This window comes from Garra rufa, chromosome 2 (genome assembly GCF_049309525.1).
Source record: "Garra rufa chromosome 2, GarRuf1.0, whole genome shotgun sequence".
Lineage (NCBI taxonomy): Eukaryota > Metazoa > Chordata > Actinopteri > Cypriniformes > Cyprinidae > Garra > Garra rufa.
Window position 1 is genome coordinate 53,184,145 of NC_133362.1, and position 15,354 is coordinate 53,199,498.

At 35.9% G+C, this 15,354-nt stretch overlaps 1 protein-coding gene across 2 annotated transcripts; it reads left to right on the forward strand.

The window, feature by feature from the left end:
- Positions 1-1,040: 1,040 nt before the first annotated feature.
- On the forward strand, positions 1,041-14,364 carry LOC141325607 (uncharacterized). 2 transcript variants are annotated; one of them, XM_073834385.1, is made up of 2 exons: positions 1,041-1,185; positions 11,654-14,364. In XM_073834385.1, exons 1-2 carry the CDS (start codon positions 1,101-1,103, stop codon positions 12,325-12,327), a joined length of 759 nt encoding a protein of 252 aa, XP_073690486.1. In that variant the 5' UTR covers positions 1,041-1,100; the 3' UTR covers positions 12,328-14,364. The 2 variants fall into 2 exon arrangements, with proteins under 2 accessions (XP_073690486.1, XP_073690487.1); XM_073834386.1 differs by lacking the exon at positions 1,041-1,185 and adding an exon at positions 10,170-10,383.
- Positions 14,365-15,354: the final 990 nt, after the last annotated feature.

Below are 15,354 nucleotides of genomic sequence, written 5' to 3' on the forward strand. Positions count from 1 at the left end.
CATTTTGGAAAAATATAATAATACATAAGTAATTAAAATTATAAATATTACCATTTGTAAATATTTGTAGAATAATATTTTTCTAATTTCTTTATATATATTTTAATACGTATGTCACCAAGAATAAAACTCTTTATACAATTGACATAAGTTTTATTATTCATATGTGTTTCCCTGTAAATATCTATGCACTTTTTGGATTGTAGACAGCGTCTGAACAGGACTTTTATTTTTGATCTGGTGATGTGACGTCATAAGGCTGCACCGCGCTCCTGCATCAGTGTATGCTTTCAGTTAAAGCAGGGTAAAGAGTATAAGGTTTGTAGTCTTAATTATTTAAATTCATGCAACTCGTTCAGTCTATTTTATATGGTTTACAAGCGATTTCATCTTTATAACTAGTGCATGTAACATTGTAATATTTTATCTAATAATGAGCGTTATTTATTGTGTCTAAAGCGCATCCACAGATGAGTCTGATTTCGTTCATTGTGTAGTGATTCAGATCATCAGAAACTCCGAGTCAATTGAATCGGTTGCTTCATAAAATTATTCACTGTTTCTAATCGCCGCTCGCTGAGAGACCTGCTGCTCAAAACAGTCAATGCAACGAGAACAACGAACACAATGATAACTTTTACAAACAATTACAAATGTTTTTATTGTTGTAATGACAATCTTAAAATACAATGGCAATTTTTCAAAGTTTGTAATCGATTAAATGTAATATACTAATCATTAAATCATCAAAACTGAATATAGTTTTGAGTGTTTGTCTATTCAGATCATTTGTTGATGTAATGACAATCTTAAAATAGCCAATAAACAATAGCCATTTTTTATATGCCTCGATTAAATGTAATATACTAATCATTAAATGTTAATCAAAACTGAATAGTAAGTTAAAGTTTTGAGTGTTTATCTAATCAGATCATTTAAGTCCGGTAACTATCTTACTCCCTTACTAGTGCACTGACTACTGAACTAGAGTTGATTGAGATGCACACAGATTTTTTTTTTTTTTTTAAATAGGACAGAGTTTCCAAACACGGAAAAAAAAAAACTTCTGGTGAGGCAACTGAGATCCATGCAACATAAAGATGGCGTTTATTAAAGAGGAAAGTGAAGACATGAAGATTGAAGAAACATTCAGGGTCAAACATGAAGATACTGATGAACAAACAGGTTGGTTTTCATTCTCAAAGCTGGACTACTCTATGAACTGTCCTCTACATTTTATCAATTCATTTGTCTTTGGCACATGTTTTTTTCACTGTCTGCCCTTCTGCCCTTCATTTTTTTCTTCGAGTTCTCTTAAAGGCCATTTTGCACTCTTAGGCCGCGATCACACCGAACGCGTCTTTTAGTTCTAAAAACGCGAGGCGCACAGCACTGCCTTTTTTTGGTGACTTTTAATAAAAGAGCAGTGTGCTGCGTTTTTTTTATGTTGCTAAGCAACGACCAAAACAGCTGTCCTATCAGTCAAATCAAAGGATTATAGCGCGAGCGCTCTAAAATCTTAGTTTTATGCTGTTAAGTAAACTGTCATATTAGCAGAAACCCTAAATAATACAGCTCCGGGTTACCCACGATAGACACAAAAGGTTTCTCCTCTATTTCTTGCAGTCTCCGGACTTTTTAAGCAACCGTAAAATTCCGTCACCACAACAGAAGGCCCGCCTCTCCATTCATTCGATTGGACAATGGAAAAGAACGCGAATGACGTTGGGCGTTTTTCCGCTCAGAGTTGATTTTTTTTTTCAACTTCACGCGCTCAGAGCGCTCCTGCAAAAACGCGAGGCGCAGCAGGCGGTGAAAACGCGAGGCGCCTGGAACGCATAAGCAGCGCGTAGAACGCTCACTGCCAACAGAAAACCATTCAAAAGAGGCGCCTCCATCTGCAAAAACGCGTTCGGTGTGATCGCGGCCTTATAGTGCTCTGATTTAAAAAACAGCATTTAAAGACTTGTCTCATCTAATATTTAAATGTAAATATTCACTGCTAAGATTGAGTAATATTTTCACATGAAATAGGTAAATAAAGGCTGTGTGCATGTGGTCTTGCTCTGATGTAATGATGACGTATTTGAAATAAAGTCTGGTCGTCGCTTTCACTCGACTAGGGCTGCCGCTTTAATAGTTTACTGAATGTTACTTTATGAAAAGAGTCAACTAATATTTTATTATTTGGTCAGTCACAGAAATTGTCCATGTCAAAAAGGTTAAACAGATTGTTAACATCTAGGTCTAATTACAGTATATCTGGCAAGAAATAAAAACATTCGCCTATCATTCATCAACCTCACATATGTCTTATCTTTTGAAAGTGAAGCATGTAAATAAGCAGCTGGCGGCTTCATCTGGAGACTCAAGCTGGACTGAGACACACACCAGTTTATCAGCCGCCTCAGTGTTTAAGCTGCTTTTTCTAACATATACCACCTGGCTGGTGAAATGCTGGGGTTGTGTGATGTTTGCTTCAGAGAGGCGTGTTAGGGGTGGGTTTTACAGTAGCGCTGGTCTGACAGTGGAAATGCTGCTTGATTTTGAGTTGCAAAGCCACTGACCCGGTCCAGCTCATTGTTAGCCCTGGTACACACTGACCCAAGTTGGCTATTGTCAACATGAGTGTTAAAGGAACACTCCACTTTTTTGGAAATAGGCTCATTCTCCAACCAGTTTTCTAGGCTGATAATTTTAGGAACTACACTCCCGTTCTGGTGTAATAGTCAAGGAAGTTGGCTGCCGTAATATATAGATGCAGCAGGCGCAGTAATATCACGCAGCACATCGCAGCACAACATGACCAACTGCATGCACAGAGAGCGTTCCTGGTTGGAAGTTACCTATCTGGGAACTAATATCAGGTGCTGTGTGATATTACTGCGCCTGCTTCCTTACAGCAGCAAACTTCCTTGACTATTACACTGGAATGGGAGTGTAGTTCCTAATCTTATCGGCCTAGAAAATCACAGCTTTACATTTTCCGCTGGTCTTAGTACACGACTTAACTACAGAAGAGTCAAGTATTAAATAGGATAAATATCGAAACTCATTGGTCATTTTTGAACGCGATGCTATTGGTCTAATAGGATTTAATGATCTATGCTAAGCTATGTTAAAAGTGATATCGCCAGAACAGGAGAACGGCTGAATGAATTTCAAAATGTTAAAACTTAACTTATTAAGTCGGGGGAAGTTGGAGAATGAGCCTATTTCCAAAAAAAGTGGAGTGTTCCTTTAAAGTCCCCAGGATAAGAGTTCTCTCAAACTTGAGGCAGATCTGCAAATTCATGCATTAAATCTTCATTTGTTTTAGGAGGTCTACAGACTGTTACAGTGACAGTAGTGATGGTTCCAGAGACACTCAGAACAAGACATTTAAAAGAATTAAAATAATAACAGGGAAGTAAAATGGGGAATGACCCTTCCACTGGGATCTGGGGATTCAAATAATCCATATGGATTATTATTATTATCCATGTGGGAGTAAATTCTTTAAAAATTGCTTTTGCGGTTTAAAAGTTATTAGCATATACTTGAGTGCAAATTGTCTTTTAGTTTCACAACTTTTCTGTAAGTGGTTCTATGGCTGCCATAGATTCGAGTGAATGAAGAAAAACACCAATTACAATAGGTGCCTGCCTTCGGTGCTAGGCCCCCTTAATTAGATCTTCTGGGTCAAACTGTTTTTATTATTATTATTTTAAATCAAGGGTTCAATGCCAGCTTGATAGGAGAGACATTCTAAAAAAGTGAAGAGTTTTGCAATTACACCTCTTACAGCTGCTTAGTACAGCAGTCCTCACCGCTCTGTATATTTTGTGTCTATCTCTGATCACGTACAACATTTGTTCTATTCGAATGGAAGTGCCCTGCAAAGTGGACATCATAGGATATCCTGCCATGATTCCAGTTCAAAGCAAGTGTACGTGTTTCATTTAAAGGTCATTAAAGTGTGCAAGACATTGTAGAAATTGTATTTATTTACAGATGTCACACTTCACATGTCTCTAGTAAGATTCGTCTGTGTGTGAAGACGCTGCAGGCGGTGGCATAGTGCATATTAGTGAATGAATGTTCCGAAGTGAAGTAAACTTCAACAGGTTTCCAGTGCTTAGGGAACAATGAATACTGTGTAGGGACAATGTCAGTTAGTACACAGTTCATGCACAGAGCTCAACTGACCAAATGCACGGAGCGTTCTTTAGAACTTCCGCATAAAGATAAGCAGCTCGTAAACTTACGCTGAAGCTCATTTTATATGTGATATATATAGGTGGAGACTCTTGAGACTCCTCTACTGCCTCGTTCTTATCAGAAACTGAGAAAAATTATAATTGCAACGTCGTAAATAATAATAGCAGCATGAACATTCAGTTTCATATTATTTAACAACATATCATTTAAACGGGAGCCTGGCAATCCCAGGAGACTACCTGCATAGTTGTACATTTAAATGCTGACAGCTAAACACTAACATAAGATGTTTAGGCTAACGTTAGCTAGCTAGCGATACTTCTCTTCAAGGACATCTTAATCGTATTCTTGATAATCACTAACTTGCCTTTATAGTTATGAACACATTTTTAAAATCTTACAATATTTTAAAGCCTTTATTGTTTTCCAACTCTACAGCTGTGAAATAAAATTCACTTCAAGGACTCACTTTTCATTCATAAAGACGGGGAAAAAATGCCTTTTCACGGAAAACGTCTTTTTTTTAGGCTAAAATGATATGGAATTACCCATATACAGCGGGGAAAATAAGGGTTTGACACATCAGCATTTTTATCAGTAAGGGTATTTCTAAGTGGGCTATTGACACGGAATTTCCACCAGATGTAGCCATCAAGCAAAATATTGAATTCATACAAAGAAATCAGAACATTTAAGTATACAAGTTGAGTCATAATAAATAAAGTCAAATGACACAGGGAATAAGTATTGAACACACTTTATTTAATACTTTGTAGAAAAGCCTTTGTTGGTGATTACAACTTCTAGACGCCTCTTGTATTGAGAGACCAGTCGTCTGCATTGCTCAGGAGTGATTCTGGCCCATTCTTCCACACAAACGCTCTTTAAATCTTGAAGGTTCCTTGGGCCTCTTTTATGAACTTTGATCTTCAGTTCTCTCCATAGATTTTCTTTGGGATTTAGGTCAGGTGATTGACTGGGCCATTCAAGCAACTTGATTTTCTTTCTTTAAAACCACTTCATTGTTTCCTTGGCCTTGTGTTTGGGATCATTGTCTTGCTGAATTGTCCATCCTCTTTTCATTTTCAGCTTTCTGGTAGATGGCAGCAGATTTTTATCCAGAATGTCCCGGTACATTTCTCCATTTATCCTGCCTTTAATAATATAAAGTCTGCCAGTACTCCTTGCTGAAAAGCAGCCCCAAACCATGATGCTTCCACCCCCAAACTTAACTGTTGGTATGGTGTTCTTGGGGCGGTGGGCAGTGCCATGTCTTCTCCAAACATAGTGTGTAGAATGACTGCCAAAAAGTTAAATTTTGCTTTCATCTGACCATACTATAGTCTCTCAATAATCCACAGGCTTCTCCAAATGCTGTTTCGCAAACTTTAACTGAGCCTCAACATGCTTTTTGTTCAGCAATGAAGTCTTGTGTGGTGAGCGTGCATGGATGCCATGGCGGTTCAGTGCATTGCTTATAGTTTTCTTTGAAACAACAGTACCTGCTGATTCAAGGTCTTCCTGAAGTTCTGCCCGAGTGGTTCTTGGCTCTTGGAGAACTCTCCTGATTATTCTTTGGAGGGATCTTACGTGGAGCACCTGATCGTGGCCGGTTTATGGTAAACTGATGCTCTTTCCATTTCTGGATAATGGCCCCCACAGTGCTCACAGGAACATTCAGCATTCTGGAAATGCACCTATAACCATTCCCATCAAAATGCTTATCAACGATAAGATTAAGATCATCTTGTGAGAGTTCTTTGCTTTTACCCATCATGAAGTCTTTCCTGTGTGCCTTCTGGGTAATGAGAAGCCTTTATAGGCCATCAATTAGGACTAAAGCAGCTGATATCATTAATACTGATAGGGGGCAGGGTTTCTCTCTCAATACTGACAGATTTCAGGTGATCTCCTGGCTTTCTATGTCATTTTGCATACTTATTCCCTGTGTCATTTGACTTTATTTATTATGACTCAACTTGTATACTTAAATGTTCTGATTTCTTTGTATGAATTCAATATTTAGTTATATATTTCAATATTAAATATGAAGTCAATAGCCCACTTAGAAATACCCTTACTGATAAAAATGCTGATGTGTCAAATACTTATTTTCCCTGCTGTAAATCACATTCAGCATGCATGCAGTATAAGAATTTTGATTGAATATAATAATAATTTAAATAATTGGATTTCTTAACAACCAAAGTATTAAAATCTCAACCCCATCACAATCTCACAACCCCGTTACAATCAAAAACATAACGGGGTTGAGATTTTTGCACAAAATGGCCGCTGCTCAATGTAGTGAATACCAGACAGAGAGCACATGGCATGCATGAAATTCAAAATCACCATATATTCATGAAATAACAAACTTTTTCATAAGTAATAGTTTTCTATCTTTTTTTCATGTTACGGTGTTGAGTCATTGAGTTTGACGACCACAATATCACAAGATAAATGACTAAAATAAAGGAAAAGATGGGAGCAACTTGCCAGTCTCTGTGGTCCTGTTGTCCAAAAGACTTCAGTGATGTCACTTCCTGATGTATATGGAATTCTGGATCACACCATTGTATTTATAGGGGTGGGATCATTCGTGTAACGGGGTTGAGGGGTTACTCAGGTACAGAAATAATTGTGATTTTAATTAATAATTAACAATTAAATTAGAAAAAAATAAACATTACCAGCAAAAGAGCACAAATAGATGTTTAGGTTGATATCAGAATTTATTGACTTTTTAAATAGTTTTATTTGGTATTTTCAAAGAAAACTTCCATCAAGGCCATGAGGGACATGGCAAAATAGGTGGTCAAATGAAAAAAAAAAAAACTGTATTATTTCTTATAAAAAGATAAAAAAATTAGTTAAGTTTTTTTACACTGTATTAAAGGGTGCATTTCAATATATATGTAAAGCTGTTTAAATATCAAGTTTGGTGACCCAATAGATGAAATATACCATAATATGTGAGAGGGACTCAAATAGTGCCATTTTTATGGAATGACTCACACACACACATTGTTTAAAAGCAAAACATATTTATCCACCCTCATTTAAAAACAATCTGTCAATGTCATCTTTTGGACATTCATCATATTGCATTGGTTTTAATTTCTTGTCCTCAAACAGAGCTCTAATCTGTTTATTTTTAAATTACACTAAGATTAAAAAAGAAAATGAAATGTATTTTAATGATAGTATTATTTTATCGTGAGAACGACTATTGCAGTATATAACACAGCAGGTAGACGGCATCTTGAACTCTTCCCTCCATGCAATCAAGTCTGGTGCCTAATGTTTGTGCCGTGGATTCCCAAAATGCTTTGCGTTCCCCACTGAGAATACGTCATGATGATGACACATTAGCGATCCTTATACAAAAAGGTGTGTAAAATACAAACTTGTATTTTAATGTCTAGCAAATTTATTATTTTTGCAAAGGTTAGACAGATTATAAAATAATACTAAATCAATTTGAAATATTTTTTTGCAATAGCTTGTGGATTCTTTCTTTTTAAACCCATTTTACCACAAATTAAACTTAGAATACAGCTGACATATGTGTGTTATGTATATGTGACCCTGGACCACAAAACCAGTCATAAGGTTAAATTTGACAAAACTGAGATTTATACATCATATGAAGGCTCGATAAATAAGCTTTCTATTGATGTATGGTTTGTTAGGATCGGACAATATTTGACCGAGATACATCTATTTGAAATCAGAAATCTGAGGATGCAAAAAAATCTAAAAGACTGAGAAAATCACCTTTAAAGTTGTCCAAATTAGGTTCTTAACAATGCATATTACAAATCAAAAATTACATTTTGATATGTTTACAGTAGGAATTTTACAAAAAATCTTCATGGAACATGAACTTTACTTAATTTCTCAATGATTTTTGGCATAAAAGAAAAATCAAAAATTTTGACCCATGCAATGTATTTTTGGCTATTGCTACAAACAAACCCCAGCGACTTAAGACTGGTTTTGTGGTCCAGGGTCACATATATGTTTTCTGCATATACAATGTATTTATGGCCAACACAGGACTTTTATTTTGTTTTAGCGATGTGACGCCATAAGACTGCGCTCCTGTGTTTGTGGTTCGGCTGAAGAGAGGTTGGTGTTTTTAAGAGTTTAAAGTGTTTAAATCTCTAGAAATCGTTAAGGCAGTGCAATCGTTTTTACAAGCGATGTAAAATGAATTGATAATCATTCATTGTAACGTTGCAGTGTTTCATCAAACATTTGATATAAAAAAAATATATATATAATAATAATAATGTTGATAATCATTCATTGTAACGTTGCAGTGTTTCATCAAACATTTGATATTAAAAAAAAATATAATAATAATGTGTGTGAGGAAAACCTATCTGCACGTGATTAACAACCACGGTGCTTTTCATTTCGCTCCCTATATTGTGAATAAGTTTACAGTAAACACGAATACGCCTTATTCAGCCCGCTGCCATTTTGAATCGAAAACGAGGCTGTGAGGGATAGCAGTCCAGCAGCGCCCACTGTGGCGCGTTGTTGCGTACCGGGATGTAGATCGTATATCCGTAAAATAATAGGTCATTTCACATTTTTCCACAGGACAAAGAGCTCCAGAAGACGTGGACTGATCGACAGGACAAATAACCTAACTTTCAGGTAACAATATTGCATTTTTTTTTGAGAAAATGACTGTGGAAAGACTGCTAATTTCTAATGGGAGCATGTTTATCTTCCTTTAAACGCTTACATAGAGTTTTTCAAATGATGTTATATAGATTAAAATGCTTAATGGTTTGTATTAAGAGCCTGCAGCTAGGTCATAAGCGTCTTCCCGACCTTTATTATGAAATTACGATAAACATGACATTTTCCTTGTCTAAAGCAAGACAGAAACAAAAAAATAATGTTCTGAATATCATTTAGCGATTTTAAAAGGGGTTGACATCAAACACTACATGGCAAACTAATAAATAATTGTTATCTTTTGATCTCTTTGCATAAAAATAAACTTTCAACCCACTGTTTTTTGTATGACTTAACATGTTGTCTGAAAGAGGCTTACGATCTAACGTTAACTGCAGGCTCTTAACACAAACTATTAAACATGTTGATCTTTAAAACATCATTTAAAAAGAATATCTTTTTCATTTACAATCGCAAGGTTTTCTTTTCGTGAGGTCTTTGAGTCCAGGTAAACACAGACGGAGCTGAACCCTCCTTAAGCGTCCTAATTCCAGTCAGTGTTTTTGAAAAACAATCCTGAGTAAAATGTTGAGCACTCTTGTGTTCTTTGTAATCTATTTAGTTTAGTTGTTGTAGTAATACATCACATGTTAGCTCTGCGTAAACGTTTAAAGGAAGATAAACATGCTCGCATTATAAATTAGCAATTAGCCAACCGGCTAGTTTCCACAGTCATTTTCTTAAATAAATGCAATATTGTTACCTGAAAGTTAGGTTATATGTCCTGTCGATCAGTCCACGTTTTCTGGAGCGCTTTGTCCTGTGGAAAAATGTGAAATGACCTATTATTTTACGGCTATACGATCTACATCCCGGTACGCAACAATGCGCCACAGTGGGCGCTGCTGGACTGCTATCCCTCACAGCCTCGTTTTCGATTCAAAATGGCAGCGGGCTGAATAAGGCGTATTCAGTCACTGGTTAGTAGTGATGAGAAACGGAGCTTTTTGAAACTCCGAGTCAATTGAATCAATTGCTTTTCAAAATGATTCAGTGATTCGAAGCGCTCAAAACAGCGTGAATGCATTTAAAACGACAAACTCAAAGCTGTCACAGTTCTCACGAAAGTGGAATCTATTGAATGTAATCTAGAAATTATTAAATGCCAAATATACAACCGAAAATACCTTATTATTAATAATTAACAGAAATATGTATTTATTTTTGGGCTATTTGGATAATTTAAGACCATTAACTTTTACTCTAATCGACTAACTCTGATTTAGATGCACACAGAGATTTAGTTTGGATTTATATTTCTTTCTGTTAATTATTCTTATTTTAAATCTCCAGACACATAAAATCTCATGTGAAGCATCTGAGATCCACGTGACACTATTATAAAGATGGCGTTTATTAAAGAGGAAAATGAAGACATAAGGATTGCAGAAGTATTCAGTCTGAAACAAAAAGAGGAACAAACAGGTTGGTTTTTCTTATGAAAGCTGAGATCAGTCATTTGATCCTTATTAAAATGTATAAATGTCTACAGAAATAAATTGTATTTTTGAAGAATGTCATATTAGTGTCCTATTTAAAGCAGTTTTATTTGACAATTTAATAAAAAAATATATTGTGTAACATTTAAAAACAATGTAAACCATTAATTTTTAGTATTTAATTATGCTTATTTTTCATACGCAAAAAGGTGAGCCATCAATTTTTAATGGCAATGGTGAAAATGTATTCTAGTAATACAGTCAAAACAATATTGAGTATCAAAACTTTTCAATTTGCGAAATCACAGGATGTATTCAGTTTACATTTTTTTGTGTAACTCCTCAGAACATATCGTTTCAAAGTAGCTTTACAGAAAATGCATATTTCTACATTATAATTAAGAGTGATCACAGTCCATATGACATAATGTACAGTTTTAATGTAATACAAATCAGGCAGTTAGGAAATGATGGTATTTAAGCAAAAAAGTGACGAATATCTTTGCTTTCATAACTTTTCTTTGCTTTCATTTACAAAAGCACAATGTTTTGTTGCTATTCTGAGCGCACACAAATACACAGATTATTTTGATTGAAAAGATATATTACTTTTATTTGTATGACCAAAAATGAAGGAGTATTTTAAACACGCTACTATTTTGCTTCCACACTCCGTACAGACAATTAAATAGTGAACAACCAAACAAACACACACACACAAAAAACTTAGTAGAATCCAAGGCAGGTCACAGTCCACGAATGATTAATTAAAAGTGATAGAGTGAATAAAGTCTTATCTGTTATCCAGTTCACTTGCCAAAATATCCATCATAGTTGTCCATCTTAATCATGCCTGTTGTAATCAGTACCAAAGTTCCCAGCAAACTGGAAGATCCGTACACGAATGATGAATCAATGGTGAGATGAAGATCTTTGTGAATAAAAGGAAATTTTAAATTTCCTCTACAGTCTCCATATCAAACGCCATATTGCTCCACAGTACTTTATCAGTTGGGCATAAAACACAAGTTTCTCAACAAGGAAGCAGAAGTTTGGCACATAAAACTAAAGTCCCTCAATAAAGCCAAGTTTGGCCAGGTTTCAGCCATTGCATGTTGTACTCATCTTTTATAGCATGACATGACTTATAGAGAAAATATTGCACTTTAGTGATATTTCTACGTATAATGTGCAGTAATCACAGCAGTAGTACTCATTATATACAAATACAAATATTTTTGTTGTATTTTTTTTAGAATCCATTGATGGCACCAAAGATGATAGAGTTGGAAGAAGAAGAAGACAGAAGGAAAGAAGCTGGAAGAAAAGTGTTAATAAAAGGAGAAGAATGATGGGACAACCGTATGTTGGGATAAGCAGGAATGAACAAGTTAACATGGAGCCCCGAGTGATGGGACCAAGATGTCAGTCAGCTGGATGTGTGAAGTCCTCCAAGCATCAATGCGGTACAATTGAAGAAGCAGACAGAGAGAAGATTTTTAAATATTTCTGGGAGAACATGAACTGGGAAGAGAAGAAAACGTATGTGCGTGGTTTGGTGGATGTAATGCCAGTAATGAGGAGAAGGGGCTGTGAAAATTCAAGAAGGGTGTCTACTCTTATTTACTTCTTAAAAGTTGATGGACAGAGAAGAAGGGTGTGTAAAAGTTTCTTTTTGGCAACACTCGGAATAGGGGATTGGTGTGCTCTTAACTGGGTGCAAGACACAGGAAACACACCACAGAATACAGCAGCAAACCTCAGACGTGAGGATCGTGAGTTCATGAAGAGTTTTCTGCAGGATCTCCCAAAGGTGACTTTCTGCTACTGTAGGTCATTAACATCAAAACAGTACCTGGAGCCTGTCTTCCAGTCCATGACTAGCCTGTATAAAGTCTACCATCATGCTGCGGAGGAAAAGATGCTGTGACCCTTCTCGAGGCAAGTGTTCTCAGAAGAATTTAAAGAGCAGAACCTGGGTCTTTACCATCCAAAGAAGGACAGATGTAAAACTTGCAGTTCCTTAAAGACTAGTAATTTGCCAGATAATGAGTGGCAGCTCCGCTTTAAAAAGGAAGAGGCCTGTGGGGTAAACATGGAGGACAAAAATGATCTAAGTGTCAAGCTTGAAATCAAAAGCGAATGGTGATAAAGTATTCTTCTGGTTCTGAAAAGAGTGATAAATTTTTCATTTAGATTTTAATATTTGTTGTCTTGTCTTCATACGGCATATGCCTGTGTGTGCTGCTTTCCGTTTGGCTTTTATGCCTTATATGCGGTTGATTTTGTATTATAACAGTCATCCCAATATTCTTAACCTGGTAAGAACTCTAGAAGCTGCATTTTGGACTAATTGTAGCTTATTCATTAAAGATGCATTACTATAGTCCAGTCTAGAGGTCATGAATGTGTGAACTAGCTTTTCTGTTTCATAACCATGGCATATTCTGCACCTTGGAACTGTTTCTAAAGTGGAAGAAGGCTGTTTTTGTGACGTGAAATCCATTTTCGAAAGTCGAAAGTTCTACTGTCGAGAAAGAAGTAACAGTACATCTGTCTAGATGCAAATTATATTATAAAAGCTGCTGTGCACAGGTTTTTAGCCAAATAAGTCATTTTTCTCTTATTAACAAAAACAGATTACAGATTTGGCCTTAAAAATTAAAACAATTTATACTAAAATAAATTAAAAAATAAAAGTTGTGACAGAGTATGGTAAATCAGAGTAAATGTACAAAATGCAAACATAAAAGGATTGTAAAACATAATTTGTAACACAATTTTTTGTTTATTTATTTATTATTATTAACACAATTGTTTATTTTCTCTATTATAGGTTGAGTTATTTAAATTAGAGGTAACCACTGCATTTTGAAACAATCTACAGTTTAAATAACAAAAAATTACGACACAGTTCTTTCTTAATCGTATTAAGTGCAGACAATTCAGCCATAATCAAAGCAGGCTACTCTCTAAATATTCAAAGTGCAAATAGAGACCGGATATTTCAATCATGATACAGAGCTATAGACATACACAACCTATTATAGCCTACGTAACGTTACTAATAACAGCCTAGATATATCATGTAGCCTAATTTGCGTGCATTGGGGAGTCACTCTCTAAACAAAAGGGATTAAAATTGCTTTTGAATGCGCGTGCGTTTTTTGCTTTCGGTTTCAGTTTTTCGTGCTACCTTTTTTGTCGACAATTTCAACATCTTTGGATAATAACTCGAGGTTAGACTCACTATCGTCACTGCTTCGTCCTAGTGCTTAGTTTGCTTTGCAATTGCAAAGTGCGGTAGGAAATTAACTTTGACGTGCACACGCATGCTGCATGCTGATTGGCTGTTGTCGCATAGTTTTTGCTTTGTGATTGGCTCTTAGATTAATTCATATCGAGCAAAAAATGTCTAGAGCTTATCATCGTTATTAACATAAATTTGATCGCGATTCGATATGATATCGTTTATCGGCCCAGCCCTACTTCTCACTGTCCACTGTCACAGAGAACTCTCAGGCAAATGACTGCACTCGCAAAGACCCATCCAAATGTCCCCCCAAAGAGATAAAGTCTTTGAACAATCAGAACTCACTCACGCCAAAACTGGAAAACAACAATAGACGATACTGAGGAGGTAAACTCACTGCAGAACAACATGAAACAACGTGTAGTAACACCCTTTTTGCCACAGGCTGACACTGTGACAGTATTTACCATAATTACGATAGCACATGAAGGCAGCATATGTCCATTCAGTAGCAGACCAAAGACACAAACACAGCACAAGCACAAACATATCCTTTAATCTAAACATGCATATAATTATGCCATACAATGAACAATAGAGTACCAATATGTCTTACCAAAATAAAATTGCACAAAGATAAAACCTGTACAGGTCAATATGAACTAGTATGCAATCTACTGTACTGTATGTACTGCACTCTGTATTAAACAGTGTTTAAACACAACAGACCTCTTTTGTGTGTTAAATGACCATAAACGCAAAACATACACAGGACATAGCCTTGTGTAATTTAACTCACATTTTCGACATTTCAAAACAGAACCAAACAAATCAGCAAGTTAGCATTTTAATACTTCATTAATAAAGGAAGTAGTTGCCCTCAAGATTTCATGTCATATCATGGCTTTTTTTTCAGGGCTGATGTTAACAGCACACTTATTAGAAAAAGACAGCAGGGTCTTATTTGCAGGATCAAACTTCAGGCCTTTGTAGGTATCTGGGTTAACTATGTGGAGCTCTGCAATCGGAGCAGTCATCTTGATGGGTCCAAGATCCACGCTGTTTACCTTGAAGGATTCTCTCATTGTACGGACACGGCTGAAGCTTTTTAGGACTTTCTTATATCTACGGATGACCTCACCTCAGACTTTATTATATATGCACAACTGTATGAAGAGTTATAGACAGACATCAGTAGCTAAGCACCTCAAACAAACAGCAACCAACTTTTACACTACTACTGAATCAAAACAACAAGCTTATACTGCGTTCACACCATAACCACCAAACCGAAGCCTTTGGGAAGCGCTGTGAAGGGAGGTTAGAATGTTATGATTTGAAAGCTAGCTTGCTATTGCTAGCCTCTCTGAAAATGTCCTATTGCACCTTTAAGGATTCAATACATTTATTTGAAATGAAAATTTTAAAATCTAAAATGTCAAAATGTAAATTGATCAGAATGTAAAACTGAAGACCTGTGCTTTTACTACAGCTTTTGTTCAAAGAATATTTTAGGAGGTAAGGACATATTTCTTTATTTTGTTCAAATGGGCAAAATAAGAGCATAGAATGTGCATATGAATGCATACAGAGATCAGCATTACAGCTGCCAGACCACACAGAACACTTTGAGTGTGTGTTAGAAATCTGAAATGGTGAGAAAGCATAGTTCTTGGTATGTTTTTGTCTTTAAAACAATAATTT